This window comes from Brachycentrus maculatus, unplaced genomic scaffold (genome assembly GCF_059751285.1).
Source record: "Brachycentrus maculatus isolate JH-2025_06_01 unplaced genomic scaffold, ASM5975128v1 h1tg000305l, whole genome shotgun sequence".
Taxonomy (NCBI): domain Eukaryota; kingdom Metazoa; phylum Arthropoda; class Insecta; order Trichoptera; family Brachycentridae; genus Brachycentrus; species Brachycentrus maculatus.
In genome coordinates this window covers 247,568-260,896 of record NW_028281055.1, presented here as the reverse complement: position 1 = coordinate 260,896, position 13,329 = coordinate 247,568, and the positions used below count along the sequence as shown (strand labels likewise).

The following is a 13,329-nucleotide window of genomic DNA, read 5'->3' as shown; positions in this document are numbered from 1 at the left end:
CGGAAATTCAAACCAAGGATCTCCAGCACGGTAGCCAAACAAGATAACCACAACACTACGGATGCGGACAAACTAAAATAATTAATGAAAGTGTACAACCTGCTTCCATTTTCCATAAGGTAATTAAAAATGAAAGTTAGTGCAAAAGATCTATTCATAAATGGGGGGAAGTAAATATGAAATAGATCGCATCATGTCGAATTTGATTGCACAAACAATTTTCTTTCATATAATTTTATAAATAAGTATTGTAACATGTGCCCTCGGCACGGGAAAACTCAGTGAAGGCACATTATAATGTGTAATTATGTGTATGATGAAATATAAGTAATTACACATTCAAGGAAAATTTATTAATAAGCATATTAATGTAAAGTTACAATAGTAAAATAATGCAACATCGCGTAAATTGATAAAAATTAATTGTTGTCAAAATTGCATTTCGGCATTCGACGAATTGAGTCAACGTCAATTTGCAAACGCCATCAATAATATTTAGGCAAGTAGGTACCTCGTAATGCACTTATTAATTTCTGCACTAATGAGAATTTCGAAACCGGGAAATTGTTCTGCAGTTCGGCTGTCGCCCGAGCAGTTCTCGCTGCACCTTGGGCCGGCCACAACCACTAAGTACACCAGTTTTTCCTTAGCCTTTAGCTCTTTGAACATCTTGTATAGTGATTCTTAGTGATTGTGTGTGAACACCGTTTTTGTGTATGGAGTTAAACGAAAAGCAGAAATGTACGAAGAATTCAAGTGTTTTTTAAGGTGATCTATTGGCTTGTGAAATAAATTTTCCACTCACTTAAAATCAGATTAATTTTCTTCATCACGAAGAACCAATTAGTTCACAATTTTGCTACAGTATCATAATGGAAAATGCTCTCGAACACAGTCATAAACCATAAATTTTATATAACTAAAAAATAAAATAAAACTTAAGATAGGCAGAAATGATAAAACGCCACACTAGTCTTTCTTTATTCGCCTTTGTCGATCGGTCAGTTTCGAAGCAAACAGCTTATCCTTAAGTCTTATTAATATTTGTCAATTGGGAATAATTCATATCAACTAATTCGGTAATAATATGATTTATGTATAAAGATTGAAAAACAAAGAAATTTTATAAAAGATATAAATTTAAACATTGTTTTTAACCACTTTTATTTTAAGCACTATTTTTCCAACCGGTTTCCATAAAACATGGACAGTGGAAAAGATTCCTGTTTTCAAAATATCTTACAAAATGTGCCACAAAGTATCAGCAAAGAACATTCAAGAAAATAAAGCAATTTTTATATTCTTCTTCATGGTGTAGGCCTTGCGGCCTGTTTTTAAGAGGGGTTAGCTTCCTGCGATGTCGATTCCCAGCTGTCAATCTATATCTTAAGTGATCTGCCCAGGAGTCGACTGCCTTGGGGTTGTCCGTGCAGTGCAATGTAGGGGAGTCTGGATGGATCCATTTTTCTTACATGCCCATACCATTGTCTTCTTCGTTGCCTTTCTCACCTAACGACATCTTCAATCTCGCATATATCTCTTATCCTGGTATTTCCTATTATGTATCGTAGACTTTGCAATCTGCGTAGAAAAAATACTACATTCTGCAAATCATAATGATGGAGAAAATAGAAGGACTATGAGGAGCTGGTAGAAAGAACAAAATTATTATGCAAGGCACACGAAGAAGACTCTTGCCAGATTCTTATTGTCTTCATTTCTGACACTCTTAAAGCGTTTTTTGTCACTGTGGTGTCCGCTCTGTATTCGATTCCATCTGATGATGGGTCACACACAGGTTTTATACATTTCAATTTTGATGCCGATCTTCATGTCAGGGTTTTTCCCATATAGATTTTATAAGTCAAAGATTTTCATTAAATATTTCAAATGAAATTTGTTTTTAGTTTTTACAAGAAACCAAAATTAATTAAATTAAAATGAATTCATTGAATAGAATTAATTGAATAGCTATGTATCTGTTGCGTATGTTTTCTGTTTTATGTAATTACTGTTTTTTTTTTGCTGTTGCCTTACAACACTTATTATTACTTTATTGCTCTTCTTAACTTGTACATATTTTTACTGTTTATGTTTTTTTATTACTATTTTTACTTTAGCTCTAAATTAAGTCTGCCAATTAATCTTCCTAACTTTTGCTATATTTTATTCTTTCTGTTTACTTTTAACTCATTTAACATTTGTGAAATTTTGTAATTGGAATGTTACAATAACCTGTTTTATTTTTTATTTATTATTGTAAATGTATCAATGTAAATGTTCTGTTAAATTTCTAAATAAATAAAATAAAAATAAAATAAATTTGTATTTTCCAAAAACTATTGATTGAGGATCTTAATTATTTATGGTAACACATAGATATGTTGACTAATCTCTAAAATGACTGACTCAAATACTTAAGTAAACGTCGGTGAAAACTTTTTTCCCGTTTTTCAGGGAGGCGACTCTGCCTTCTTACATTCCAAACAATGAGACGACTTCCGTGGTGCAGCATCAAGAACCCAAGTCGTCGAGGGATTCCAACCAGCAAACATTTCACACAGACAAAGTGTTCGATGCGTCGCATTCCAACAAAAGGCGGAATGCAACAATCTGGGACAGACTTGAGGACATCTTCACATTTCAGACTCCGCTCATTTGGGTGAATATTATAGCCATTGGGTTGTACCATCTGGCCGCCGTAGTGGGTTTCATAATGTTCTTCAAGGGCGGAAGTATTTCATCGGTTCTGTTCGGTTTGTACCTACCTTCTTGTTTCTGATTACCTGGTTTTTATTTTATTTTTATTTCTTTATTTTAATAACATTATATGTATATATATATATATATATATATATATATATATATATATATATATATATATATATATATATATATATATATATATATATATATATCCCTTATCCGCAACTAATATTTACCCGCTATAGGGCAGAAAGTGTTGTTTTTGCATTTTGAAGAAAAGGTAAAGTGTAATTATTTTTTAAAATATCCAAAATATTTTTCAAATGGAGAAAAAACCTTAAGGTTTTACCTAAAAAGATCTGTTGCACAGTAAAGAGTTCAATAAGCGGCTTGATATTTATTTTTAATACATTTCATTATATTCTTAAAATTTAAAGACGATCTCCTGAAAATAAAGTTTTTTATATGACGTTGTTGAAAGGAGTGAGCTACATATATGTAAATAAAAGTAGAATTAAATCCAATAGCCTTGTTTAATTTTGGATATATTACCCAAAAATTTAAAATGGAAATCCACCAACTGTCTGCAGTAACAATCAATTTATTTGTTTTTTCAGCTTTATTGATGGGTGGAATCGGTGGATTTGGCGTAACCGGTGGAGTCCATAGGCTCTGGTGTCACCGGTCCTACAAAGCAAACCTTCCTCTCAGGATAATCCTAATGCTGTGCTATTCAGTCGCTGGTCAGGTAAGGACCTATCCAACTATATCTATATACGAGTGCAAATTACACTTCTGCTAACGAGTAACATTTTGCCTGTCCAAACATCCCAGCGTTAATTTTAACGTAAAACTAATTAAAGTGTTCCAATTTCATAAATATTACGATTCACCTCATGCAATGTTATCATGGATAAGTTAATTGAATATGTCAAAGCATTAGGGCTGGGCTACACTATAGGAGATAAGAACATTGACGTCATATGCTATGCAGATGACGCTGTCCTAATTGCCAATTCCGAAGACGATCTGCAGAGGCTGCTGTATAGATTCCATCTTTCATATCAAAGAATCAACATAAAAATCTCCATAGACAAAACAAACAGCATGATCGCTTTGAGATATCTAGTACAATGCAAACTTGCAATCAATAATAGAATCATAGAGCAAGTTATGCAATTTAAGTATTTGGGTGTCGAAGTGTCCAGCAGCAATAACCTCTACAATGAAGTAAGAGAGCAAGAAAACAAGGCTGCTGCTGTAGCTAGATGCTTGAAAAAATTTGTACGGAGAAATAAACACATGCTGAAAGAGAGTAAGGTGAGAATTTATAAGACCTGCGTAAGACCGATCATGACATACGGCACAGAAACAAGAGCCGACACCGCGAGAACAAAAAGCCTTCTTAGAACAACCGAAATGAAGACTCTACGACCCATTGCAGGCCTAACACTGAGTAAGAAACTCTGAAATAAGAAAAACCTGCAATGTTGAAAATGTTTTGTAATGGGGAAGAGAAAGATGACGTTTCTGGAGAAATCATGTGGGAAGAGCGAGTTCGGATCGAGTGGTGAAGACAGCAGCAGACAGCTGCACAAGAGGGAGTAGACACTCAGGAAGACGACCTTAACGATGGAGAGGTTTTCCCCCTCCCAGGAGTGGACCAGAGAGTGACAGGACATAGTCCTAAATAAAAAGAAAGAAGACGAAAAATACCTCATGCAATATTACCAGTATTGTGAAATCCTGAACCTTTCTTGTTTAAAAAAAAAGCCCTGTATATACATATGTATATGTATATCAGCAATAGTAGAATTCCAATAACCTTAGGATTTCAAGGCTAGATTTGAATGCAAGTACAATATTAAATACATACACACACCGAGAAATCTCCCAGGATGTTGGCCTCCGTGTTTACACACAGTGGCGGATCTGAAATACAAGTACATAAACAAAAAACAAATAAGATTGAAAGAATACAGAAATAAAAGAACATAAACAAATCAGAACTCAATGATACCGACTGTTTTCTGACAGTACCGCGACTACCACACTGCTCAATTTTTTTGAACTCATACTAACATCAAAAATTTGTGTTAGTTTTTATTTATCAGAGACCCTTTATTTAAACGTGTGCAAGATTTTAATCGAATTACTTTACATACTAACGACGCATGAGACTTTATTTTCACCTTCGTTTTCATGGGTTTGGGAGACGCATGAAAACGTGATTTTCAATATTTTATGCGTACATACCTATCTGACTAGTTCACATTTGGGTGTGTCAAAAAATCCTTGTCCCTAAATGTAGGTTACTCAACTAAGGAGTTGTTTTGACATTTTAATATCTCAGCATGAAGGAGAAAGTCCATATTATTTTAAAGTGGAAAAACCCAAATTTGTATACATGGATTGGACACTTCCAAAATATTGCAAATAAATATTATTAATAAAATTCCTACCGTCAATCAAATGATCTCAAAAAATAAAAAGAGCTATTCTTAATTTCAACCTACTGTTATTGGAAATTTCTTTAACCTTAACGATACTTGCCTTCTTTTTAGATAGATTTTCAGCACATGGATACAGAGCGACGGTAATTTAATTTAAAAGATATATAATAGTTTTATATTAATAAGCTAGGATACAGGAGGGAGGGTCATAGTAAGCTATGTATTTATAAAAAGGACATATAAATGGATAAAAGTTCATTTATCCATATAATTGGACTTTTCAAATATTAACGGGATTTCTAAATGCGGATATAAGACTATTGTTTTCAATAAATAAATTTAAAATCTAAATTTCAAATTTAAAAAGTCTTTGAAAGATTCGATTAAATTTCATAAGTCTAAATCCGCAACTGTATGCAAACAAGATATGCATATATTTTGAATGTATGTTTAAGGAGCTTTTATTATAGGTAAGTGCCTACGTAGGTAAAGCTTGCACTTTTTATCCACGAAAGAGAAGCTAATCTACACTCAGATAATACCTGATGTCAACTACAACGTAAATGTTATATCAATTTCTTAAAATACGCCTACCTGATAAAATTTGCGTATTAACCCTCCAATTTCATAAAATTTAGTTCCTACCTACGAAAAATTAAATATATTATTGAATACCTATATAGCATATTGACATCGATAAATATATTTTTTTTATTTATTGGAAAACCAATAGAATATATATATATAAAAATAACATTATATAATATAATTTAAAACATTTAAATTCCATTTACAGGTTTTCACTTAAGTCAAATAAAAAAATAAAAAATAAACTGTCATATACATAAAAATATGTCCATATAATAAACTTTTAATTTAATAATTTATTATAACTATATAATAAATTTTGTCCGGCTCCGTAGTATAATGGTTCTGGAAGTCCCGGGTTAGATTCCCAGGGGAGGTCAAATAAATATAAGTGATTTTTTTCACTCTAATATTTATTCAATATTATCCTAGACTGGTATCTGAAGCGAAGGGCTGATCACCTTTCCTTCATATGTTAACGATCAAGATAACACTTCGTTTATGCGGTGCCCTATGCACCATTGGGGTGCGGATAAGGGTTTTATTATTATTATTAGTTCATAAAAAAAATATGCTTTGTAAGAGAATGTCAATCAGGAAGCCTAGGTGCTTCTGTAGAAGATCTAGGAATGCGGTGGGACAGCAAAAAAATACATAAAGACACTTTTTTGTGTTTTATACAAAATACATAATTTTTTTGTTTTTGCCCAGAACACAATATTTGACTGGGTTCGTGACCATCGCGTTCACCACAAGTTCAGCGAAACAGATGCTGATCCCCACAACGCCAACAGAGGCTTCTTCTTCTCCCACGTGGGCTGGCTGCTGATGAAGAAGCATCCCGAGGTTCTGAAGAAGGGGAAGACCATCGACATGACTGATGTTCTGGAAGATCCTGTTGTTCAGTTCCATCTAAAGTATGCCAATGTTATTATTCGGATTAAATATTTTAATTCGGATTTAATGTTTTATGGGTGCATCCAAGGAAAAGCCAACAAAAGATATTATCCAGGGTAAAGTGGAAGAAATATGAGAAGGAAGTAGAAGAATGTCATAGCTACATACCTAAGGGAACTTTCGCCATCTCAAAATAGATGATGAAAAATGTGGAATTTCTTTAGTGTTTTTAGTGCTAATAGTTCATAGAACATTTTATATTTATAAAATGAATTTAACTTTTGTTTTTTTACTCCTTTTTTCATTTAATTTTAAGACTTTTTTTCCAACCGGTAAATATCTATCCCTGAAGATGACAAGTTAATGTTTAAAACTGGTTGGGAAAAAGTACTAAGAATATAAAAAAGTGGTAAAAAACAAAGTTGAAATTTTGTAAAATAAAGTACGTTTATAAGAATAAAGAATATGGAAGTCTGGGTATTTACAGAGTTTACAACCTGTCATATAGTGGTTTAAGTGATCGCTTTAAATACGTGTAACACTCACCATTCTTCCCATGATTCAAACTTATACATCTTTCAAACACTTGCATTTAGTTTTTATCTTGTTTTATTAAAATGATTTTAACCATATATTTGCTTTAATTTGGGTACAGGTACTTTAAGACAATGAAAATGCTGATGTGCTTCATTCTGCCAACACTGATCCCAGTCTACATGTGGAACGACACTTGGACAAATGCTATCATCTCCCAACCGTTGGTCAGGTACATATCCAACCTGAACTTCACTTGGCTGGTCAACAGCCTGGCGCACATGTCAGGCACCAAGCCTTATGACAAGTAAGTGAGAACGTTGACACTAATCAAAAATTGAACTTAAGCTACAATAGGACTTCTTCTTCGTTGGTCTTTAAATTTAGCGAGCATAGAACTTATTCCTCATTGGTCTTACCTGCCTCTCAACGAGACCATCATCACATATTTCAGCATCTTCCATCTACACTTGTAGATGGAAAGTGAGAGATGGTATCATTTATGATAAAAATAGTAAAGGAAATTGGTACCATAAACCAAGCTAGGACACAAAATGCCGAACCCTCTTCTAGTGGAATGGAAGGCTTGTTGACGACAGTCAACAGTCCGGCTTCTCTTGAGGAGTTTTAACTGGTTTTCTCACAGCATGAGTAATTGCTGAGATTTTCCTGTTTGGCCCACACTAGTTTACCCTTTATGTTTCCAACACAGATGTTAGAAGGAATAAATAAAAATCCAGTAATTGATCTTGAAGGTTTATAACCTTGTACCTAATAATCAAGAAAGTAATAAATACAATTCCCATCTAAACAAATACTCATAGCAGTACTACGATATCTTTGCTTTTGTTGATATATTTATTAGTTGTCTTAGAAAATTCTCCTTGCCTATTTTGTATTTGAAAATGTTTACATGTCTTAAAAATGATAGTGGATGTGTATAGTTCATAAGAAATTAATAATGTTTATCCTTAAAAACAATATAAAAGATACAAAAATACAACAGACACAATGGATTCAATATCTTATATCAATCAAGATTTGTCACAGCTCATTTATTTGTCTTATTCGTCTTGTCATATTTTATAAATAAGACACCACTGAATCCGATAGATCTTTATGTCCTATTGCCTCATCAATTTTTGTCAACAGAATACCTTCTTTTGCACATCCTGTTTCCAATGTAAATCTTTCTTTTAGAAAAATTGGACATATCCACACTAAATAAAGGATATCTTGTGATAATATCGATTGTTAGGGATCTGGGCGTTAGATTTGTGAGCACCCTGACATTCCACGATCATATAGAGGCAGTCAGTAGTAATGCATTGAAAATGCTAGGATTTGTTCTGCGTACTGCCAGGGTTTTCGAAAATACCCGCGTGCTGAAAACTCTTTATAACTCCTTGGTGCGAAGTAGACTCGAGAGTGGCTCGATGATTTGGGGGCCACACGAGCTTAAGTACTCTCTTATGGTAGAGAAAGTCCAAAAGAAGTTTTTGAGGTATCTCTACATGAGAGAGTACGGCTATTATCCTTGGCTCTACCCGACCCAGTTTCTCCAGGGTATGCTTGGCTACAATAGTTTAGAGACTAGAAGGAATGTGTATTTGATTACGCATTTTTATCGATTGTTGCGCGGTATGATCGATAATCCTGAAATTATCCTGAGCATTGGTCTGTATGTTCCCGATAGTTACCTAAGACAGCGTCGACATAGATTGTTTCACATTCCTATACACAGGACCAACCTGCCGATGGTTATGCCTGTAGGAAGAGCTACCGCTATGTTGAATAATATCACATTGGATATTGATCTGTTCCATGTGTCCGAAGGAGTTTTCCGAAGCGGGATTCTTCTACACCTTTAAGTCTTATTGCTTACTTTTATTATAATAAATACGCCTTGAATATTGTTTGTTATGTATATGTTATTTTTTTATTAAATAAATTGAAATTGAAATTGAAATAACATCTCATCATATTCACAAGTAGAGTTTTGTATAATTTTAAGACGGAAGAGGTATTCTCGAAATGCTCCATCACCCGTGAGTCAATACATAGTTCAATTTATGTTTTTTTTTTATTTTAAGTTCAAACAATTTTGTATGGCCAGGAAGAAAATTTTCATATTTTTTTCCTGGTCTGTTTCTAAATATCGATTTTTCCAAATATTTAACATTTTCTCTGTCTTTGCTTGGCAACTAAACAGACTCTCTTTTCCAGGAGGATCAGTCCTGTGGAAAACAAGACCGTCGCTTTCTTCGCCATGGGTGAAGGCTGGCACAACTACCACCATGCCTTCCCGTGGGACTACAAAGCAGCCGAACTGGGAAACTACTCTCTGAACATCACCACATTCTGGATAGACCAGTTCGCCAAGATTGGCTGGGCATACGACCTGAAGCAACCCTCGAGATCGCTTATCAAAAAGATTGTCGAGGCGACAGGAGATGGATCTCACCCGGAATTCGGACAAGTGGAATTCCCTGAAACATCGGAAGACGTGATGCTAACGCACAAAATAGAAAAACAAAAATAAATTTAGTTCATTTTTTGACATCTCATCAAAGATGAAGAAGAACATGGAAGTCTGGGCATTTACGGGGCTGACGAGCGTCATAGGCTGGTTTAAGTGATCACTTTACACAAGTGCAACATTCACCAATTCTACCCATCATTGACAACCACACTACTCAAATTCTTGGAATTTCTATATATATGAACCAATTTAGAAACCCTGTTCTTGAATCACTATAACTTCACTAGTGACATCTATTGGTGAGATGTAAAGAAGCTTTTTACTAAGCAGAAACTTTTATATTAGTATGTGAGGTGCAAATCCTGGATTTCAATCACACACATGAGAAACGCCAGAAAATACCATTTTCATTTTTATTATTTAAGCTTATTATTTGACCAGATAATTTATTTACAACATGTTGTAAATAAATTTATTTCTACTATATCAGTCAAGAATGCTCTGCGTACCTTGTGAGGCTATGAACAATATGCAGTTTAGCTCTAAATAATCAATGTTCTTCTTCTTTTTCTTCTTCTTCTTGGTGTAGGCCTTATGGCCTGTTTTTATAATCAATGTTAATATCACAAATTTAACTTCTAAATTAACTTTTCAAAAGCAGCTAAAGTGGTGTCAACTCCATTAGCGATCTGAACGATCTGCCATTGCTGGATCACACATTGGCGTGACATTTTTCTTTCTCTACCTACCCCAGCGGGGAAACGACGTGATGGTTAGTTAGTTAGTGAGTTTTTGTATGAAACTTGAAAAATGTCGTACGTAATAACAACATTGCAATGCATAAATGTAGTGATTTTATTCTTTCTAAAAAAACATTATTTACACGATATAAAAAAATGACAAAAAATTATGTTAAATTAAAAAATAATAATAATAAACAAGAAAACGACGTGATGATATTAATTATTTTCTTTATTAAAAAAATACAAACATATTTACGTACTACTGAAGCGATAACGTTTTACCAAAAAAAATATGTTAGGTATGATGTTCGCATAGCATCAAAAATATTTTTCGCATTCGAGTATTTCCTTCGTTTTTTTTTATTTTTAAATATATTTAACCTATTTATTTTATATTCGTTTTTACAACTGTAATAAAGTTTATAAAATTAAAATGATTACATTTTAGTGTCATTGACCTTATAAGTAGAAAAAAAAGAAACATCAAAATTATTATGTAATCTACAATAATTTTTAAAAAAATCATTTTGTGTTTTTTTTTAATACCAACATTGATAACCATAAGGTTATTATTAAATCCTATTACTTATATATTTCCTAAACATGAATGTATTGTATTTATTTCTTGTGATATATGTAGTAAGTATATATCGTAATATCCGTGGAAAACTGATACATACTTATTGGTTATTTTTTAATCCAATATTTTAAATTATAGAGAGACATCTATAATAAAACATAAAAAAACTTTACGCGGTAAATTTAAAGTTGGAATTGTTTAGTGAAGTCACGTTCGAAAAATGTCATTATACATTTTCTCGTAACTCCAAAGTCTCACGATAGATGGCGCTAATAGGAGGTTAAAGGCTTTATAAGCACGTTTTGGTATTATACAAAAAATGATATGCGTTACAACAATTTGCATCAATAATGACGTCATTTCCTCATGATAAGAAATTGTTAGTTTTGTTGTAATGAGAGTGATATTAGAAAAAGCTCTAAAACTGTGATAAAGTGCATTCCTTATTTCATACCTTTTTCGAATTATTCATTTTTTTTTTCTCATTTTTTGTACATTATAAAAAATATTTTCGCAACGTTTGTGTTAAATAAGGTTGCCATTAATGTATATTTGTCAGACGGAAGGAATGTCTAATTTAATATACAAATACGCCTTCCAAAAAACGTCATTTTCGTAAGTTGGCAATGAATGACGTCACAGAAACGATGGACTTATTTTAATATTGGTAACATTGCTAAATTATTGGCGGGTCTATTTGTTGCTGTCCACCTCCTACCCCCGCATCCCTCATGTTTGTATTACACAAATGGTAATGTAGTGCCAAACAAACAATCCACACTACTACTATTACCATAGACAATAAACCATATGACGTCATAAAACGTTCGATGACGGAAATTTGATGACGTATGCGAACGCACGTTTTTCGTTTTATAAAAATATCTAAAGTTTATCTATACTAAATACCTTCATAGTATATCCCTATTTCTCTACATATTTCAATAAGAATGTTACCGATATAGTCTTGTAATTTTTCATATCAATTTATTAGCCAATAATTACACATCGTTATATTTATCCATTCCGTGTGGATTAAGGGCACTTGTGCACTACCCGGAATTTTACCATCCGGCAGTCCGGTTTTGAAAAATAAAAGCGACTACGACAGTTTAGCGTGATCGAATTTACGCGCAACGTGTTCACGCAACGATCAAGAATACCGATCCGAAGAAAGATGGACAAAAGCACAAGCCAATCATCGTTTTATCACGCTGACTGAAAAGCCGGACGGTAAAATTCCGTGTAGTGCACAAACGCCATAAGGTTTATTTTGGGGTTTGACCAAAGGAATTAGTAAGACTTTGTACATGATCTTTGGTAAGACTTTTCTAGAATTGACTAATGTACCTATACCATTTTTTTAGTAACGACGATACCAGGTAGCAAGTAAAATATTATTAATTAAGTGGCAAATGCTATATGGTAAATTAGTGTTCTACAAAATATAGGGTAAACAAGAATATCATTGACACTTCCTAGTTATCAACATCACCGATTTCATTTGAACATTTTTTTATTAGTATATTAAGTGAATATATCATTTTTTACCTCGGATATACTGTCTATATGAGCGACGATAATTTTGTCTTAATGTCTATAGCTATAGTCAGAAGGTAAAAGATGGTGTAAATAGTGTGATTTTTAAAGCAGCGACACCAAACGAAAACTCATCAGCAAAAGCTAAACAAGCTGTGCATAATGATGACCTGGTACCATGCCTAAAGTGTGAAAACAAAGCATGAGTTGGCGAAATCGAGACGAAAGCAGACTGAATTAGGTCGAAATACGATATCTTAGGGTTATGTGTGGTAAAACGTTGTATGATAGATGTCTGAATAGTGAAATACAGAATTTAACTCAAGGCATTGTATAAGCATTATAAGAAGAATTAAGATGGTTTGGACACGTGGAGCAAATGAGCGGTGAATAGACGGTGAAATACATTAAGTGAGTCGAGGCGAAATGGAAATCGGGGAAGGTCGAAAAAGACGTGGCATGATCGATTACTTAAAATCCTTAAAAGCGACAGGTCGGCAATCGGAACAATAAGCGTTCATGTATGTATTAATTTGGAAGAAGCGAAGCAAGCCTCAGGGGCAAGTGAGTTTGGCGATCTATCCTCTCCGCCCACGCCAACAGGAAACAGCGTGAAAAATAGTTTAATTAGTTGCAGCTATCTAAAAGAAAACCGTTTTAAAAAATGAACTGATCATAAATGTATTTTTCATTCGAACCCTTATCCGCACCCCAATAGGGGTGCGGATAAGGGTTGACCCTTACACTGCTGTGGGTGCTGACCATTACTAAGGTGCTGACCATTACACTACGGAGGCGGACAAAACT

At 33.6% G+C, this 13,329-nt stretch overlaps 1 protein-coding gene across 1 annotated transcript; it reads left to right on the top strand.

Moving 5' to 3' along the window:
- Window positions 1–3,307: 3,307 nt before the first annotated feature.
- LOC148304764 (acyl-CoA Delta-9 desaturase-like) lies at window positions 3,308–9,720 on the top strand. Its single transcript, XM_088267774.1, has 4 exons — window positions 3,308–3,454; window positions 6,459–6,664; window positions 7,300–7,485; window positions 9,405–9,720. Exons 1-4 carry the CDS (start codon window positions 3,332–3,334, stop codon window positions 9,718–9,720), a joined length of 831 nt encoding a protein of 276 aa, XP_088123900.1. The 5' UTR covers window positions 3,308–3,331.
- The last annotated feature ends 3,609 nt before the right edge of the window (window positions 9,721–13,329 follow it).

What these genes read in the sequence shown, in the direction of transcription:
- LOC148304764 (XM_088267774.1), top strand. Translation starts at nt 3,332, where the DNA reads ATGGGTGGAATCGGTGGATTTGGCGTAACCGGTGGAGTCCATAGGCTC. An exon ending in GCTATTCAGTCGCTGGTCAG is followed by an intron (nt 3,455 to 6,458) that starts GTAAGGACCTAT and finishes GTTTTTGCCCAG; the next exon opens with AACACAATATTTGACTGGGT. An exon ending in GGCACCAAGCCTTATGACAA is followed by an intron (nt 7,486 to 9,404) that starts GTAAGTGAGAAC and finishes TCTCTTTTCCAG; the next exon opens with GAGGATCAGTCCTGTGGAAA.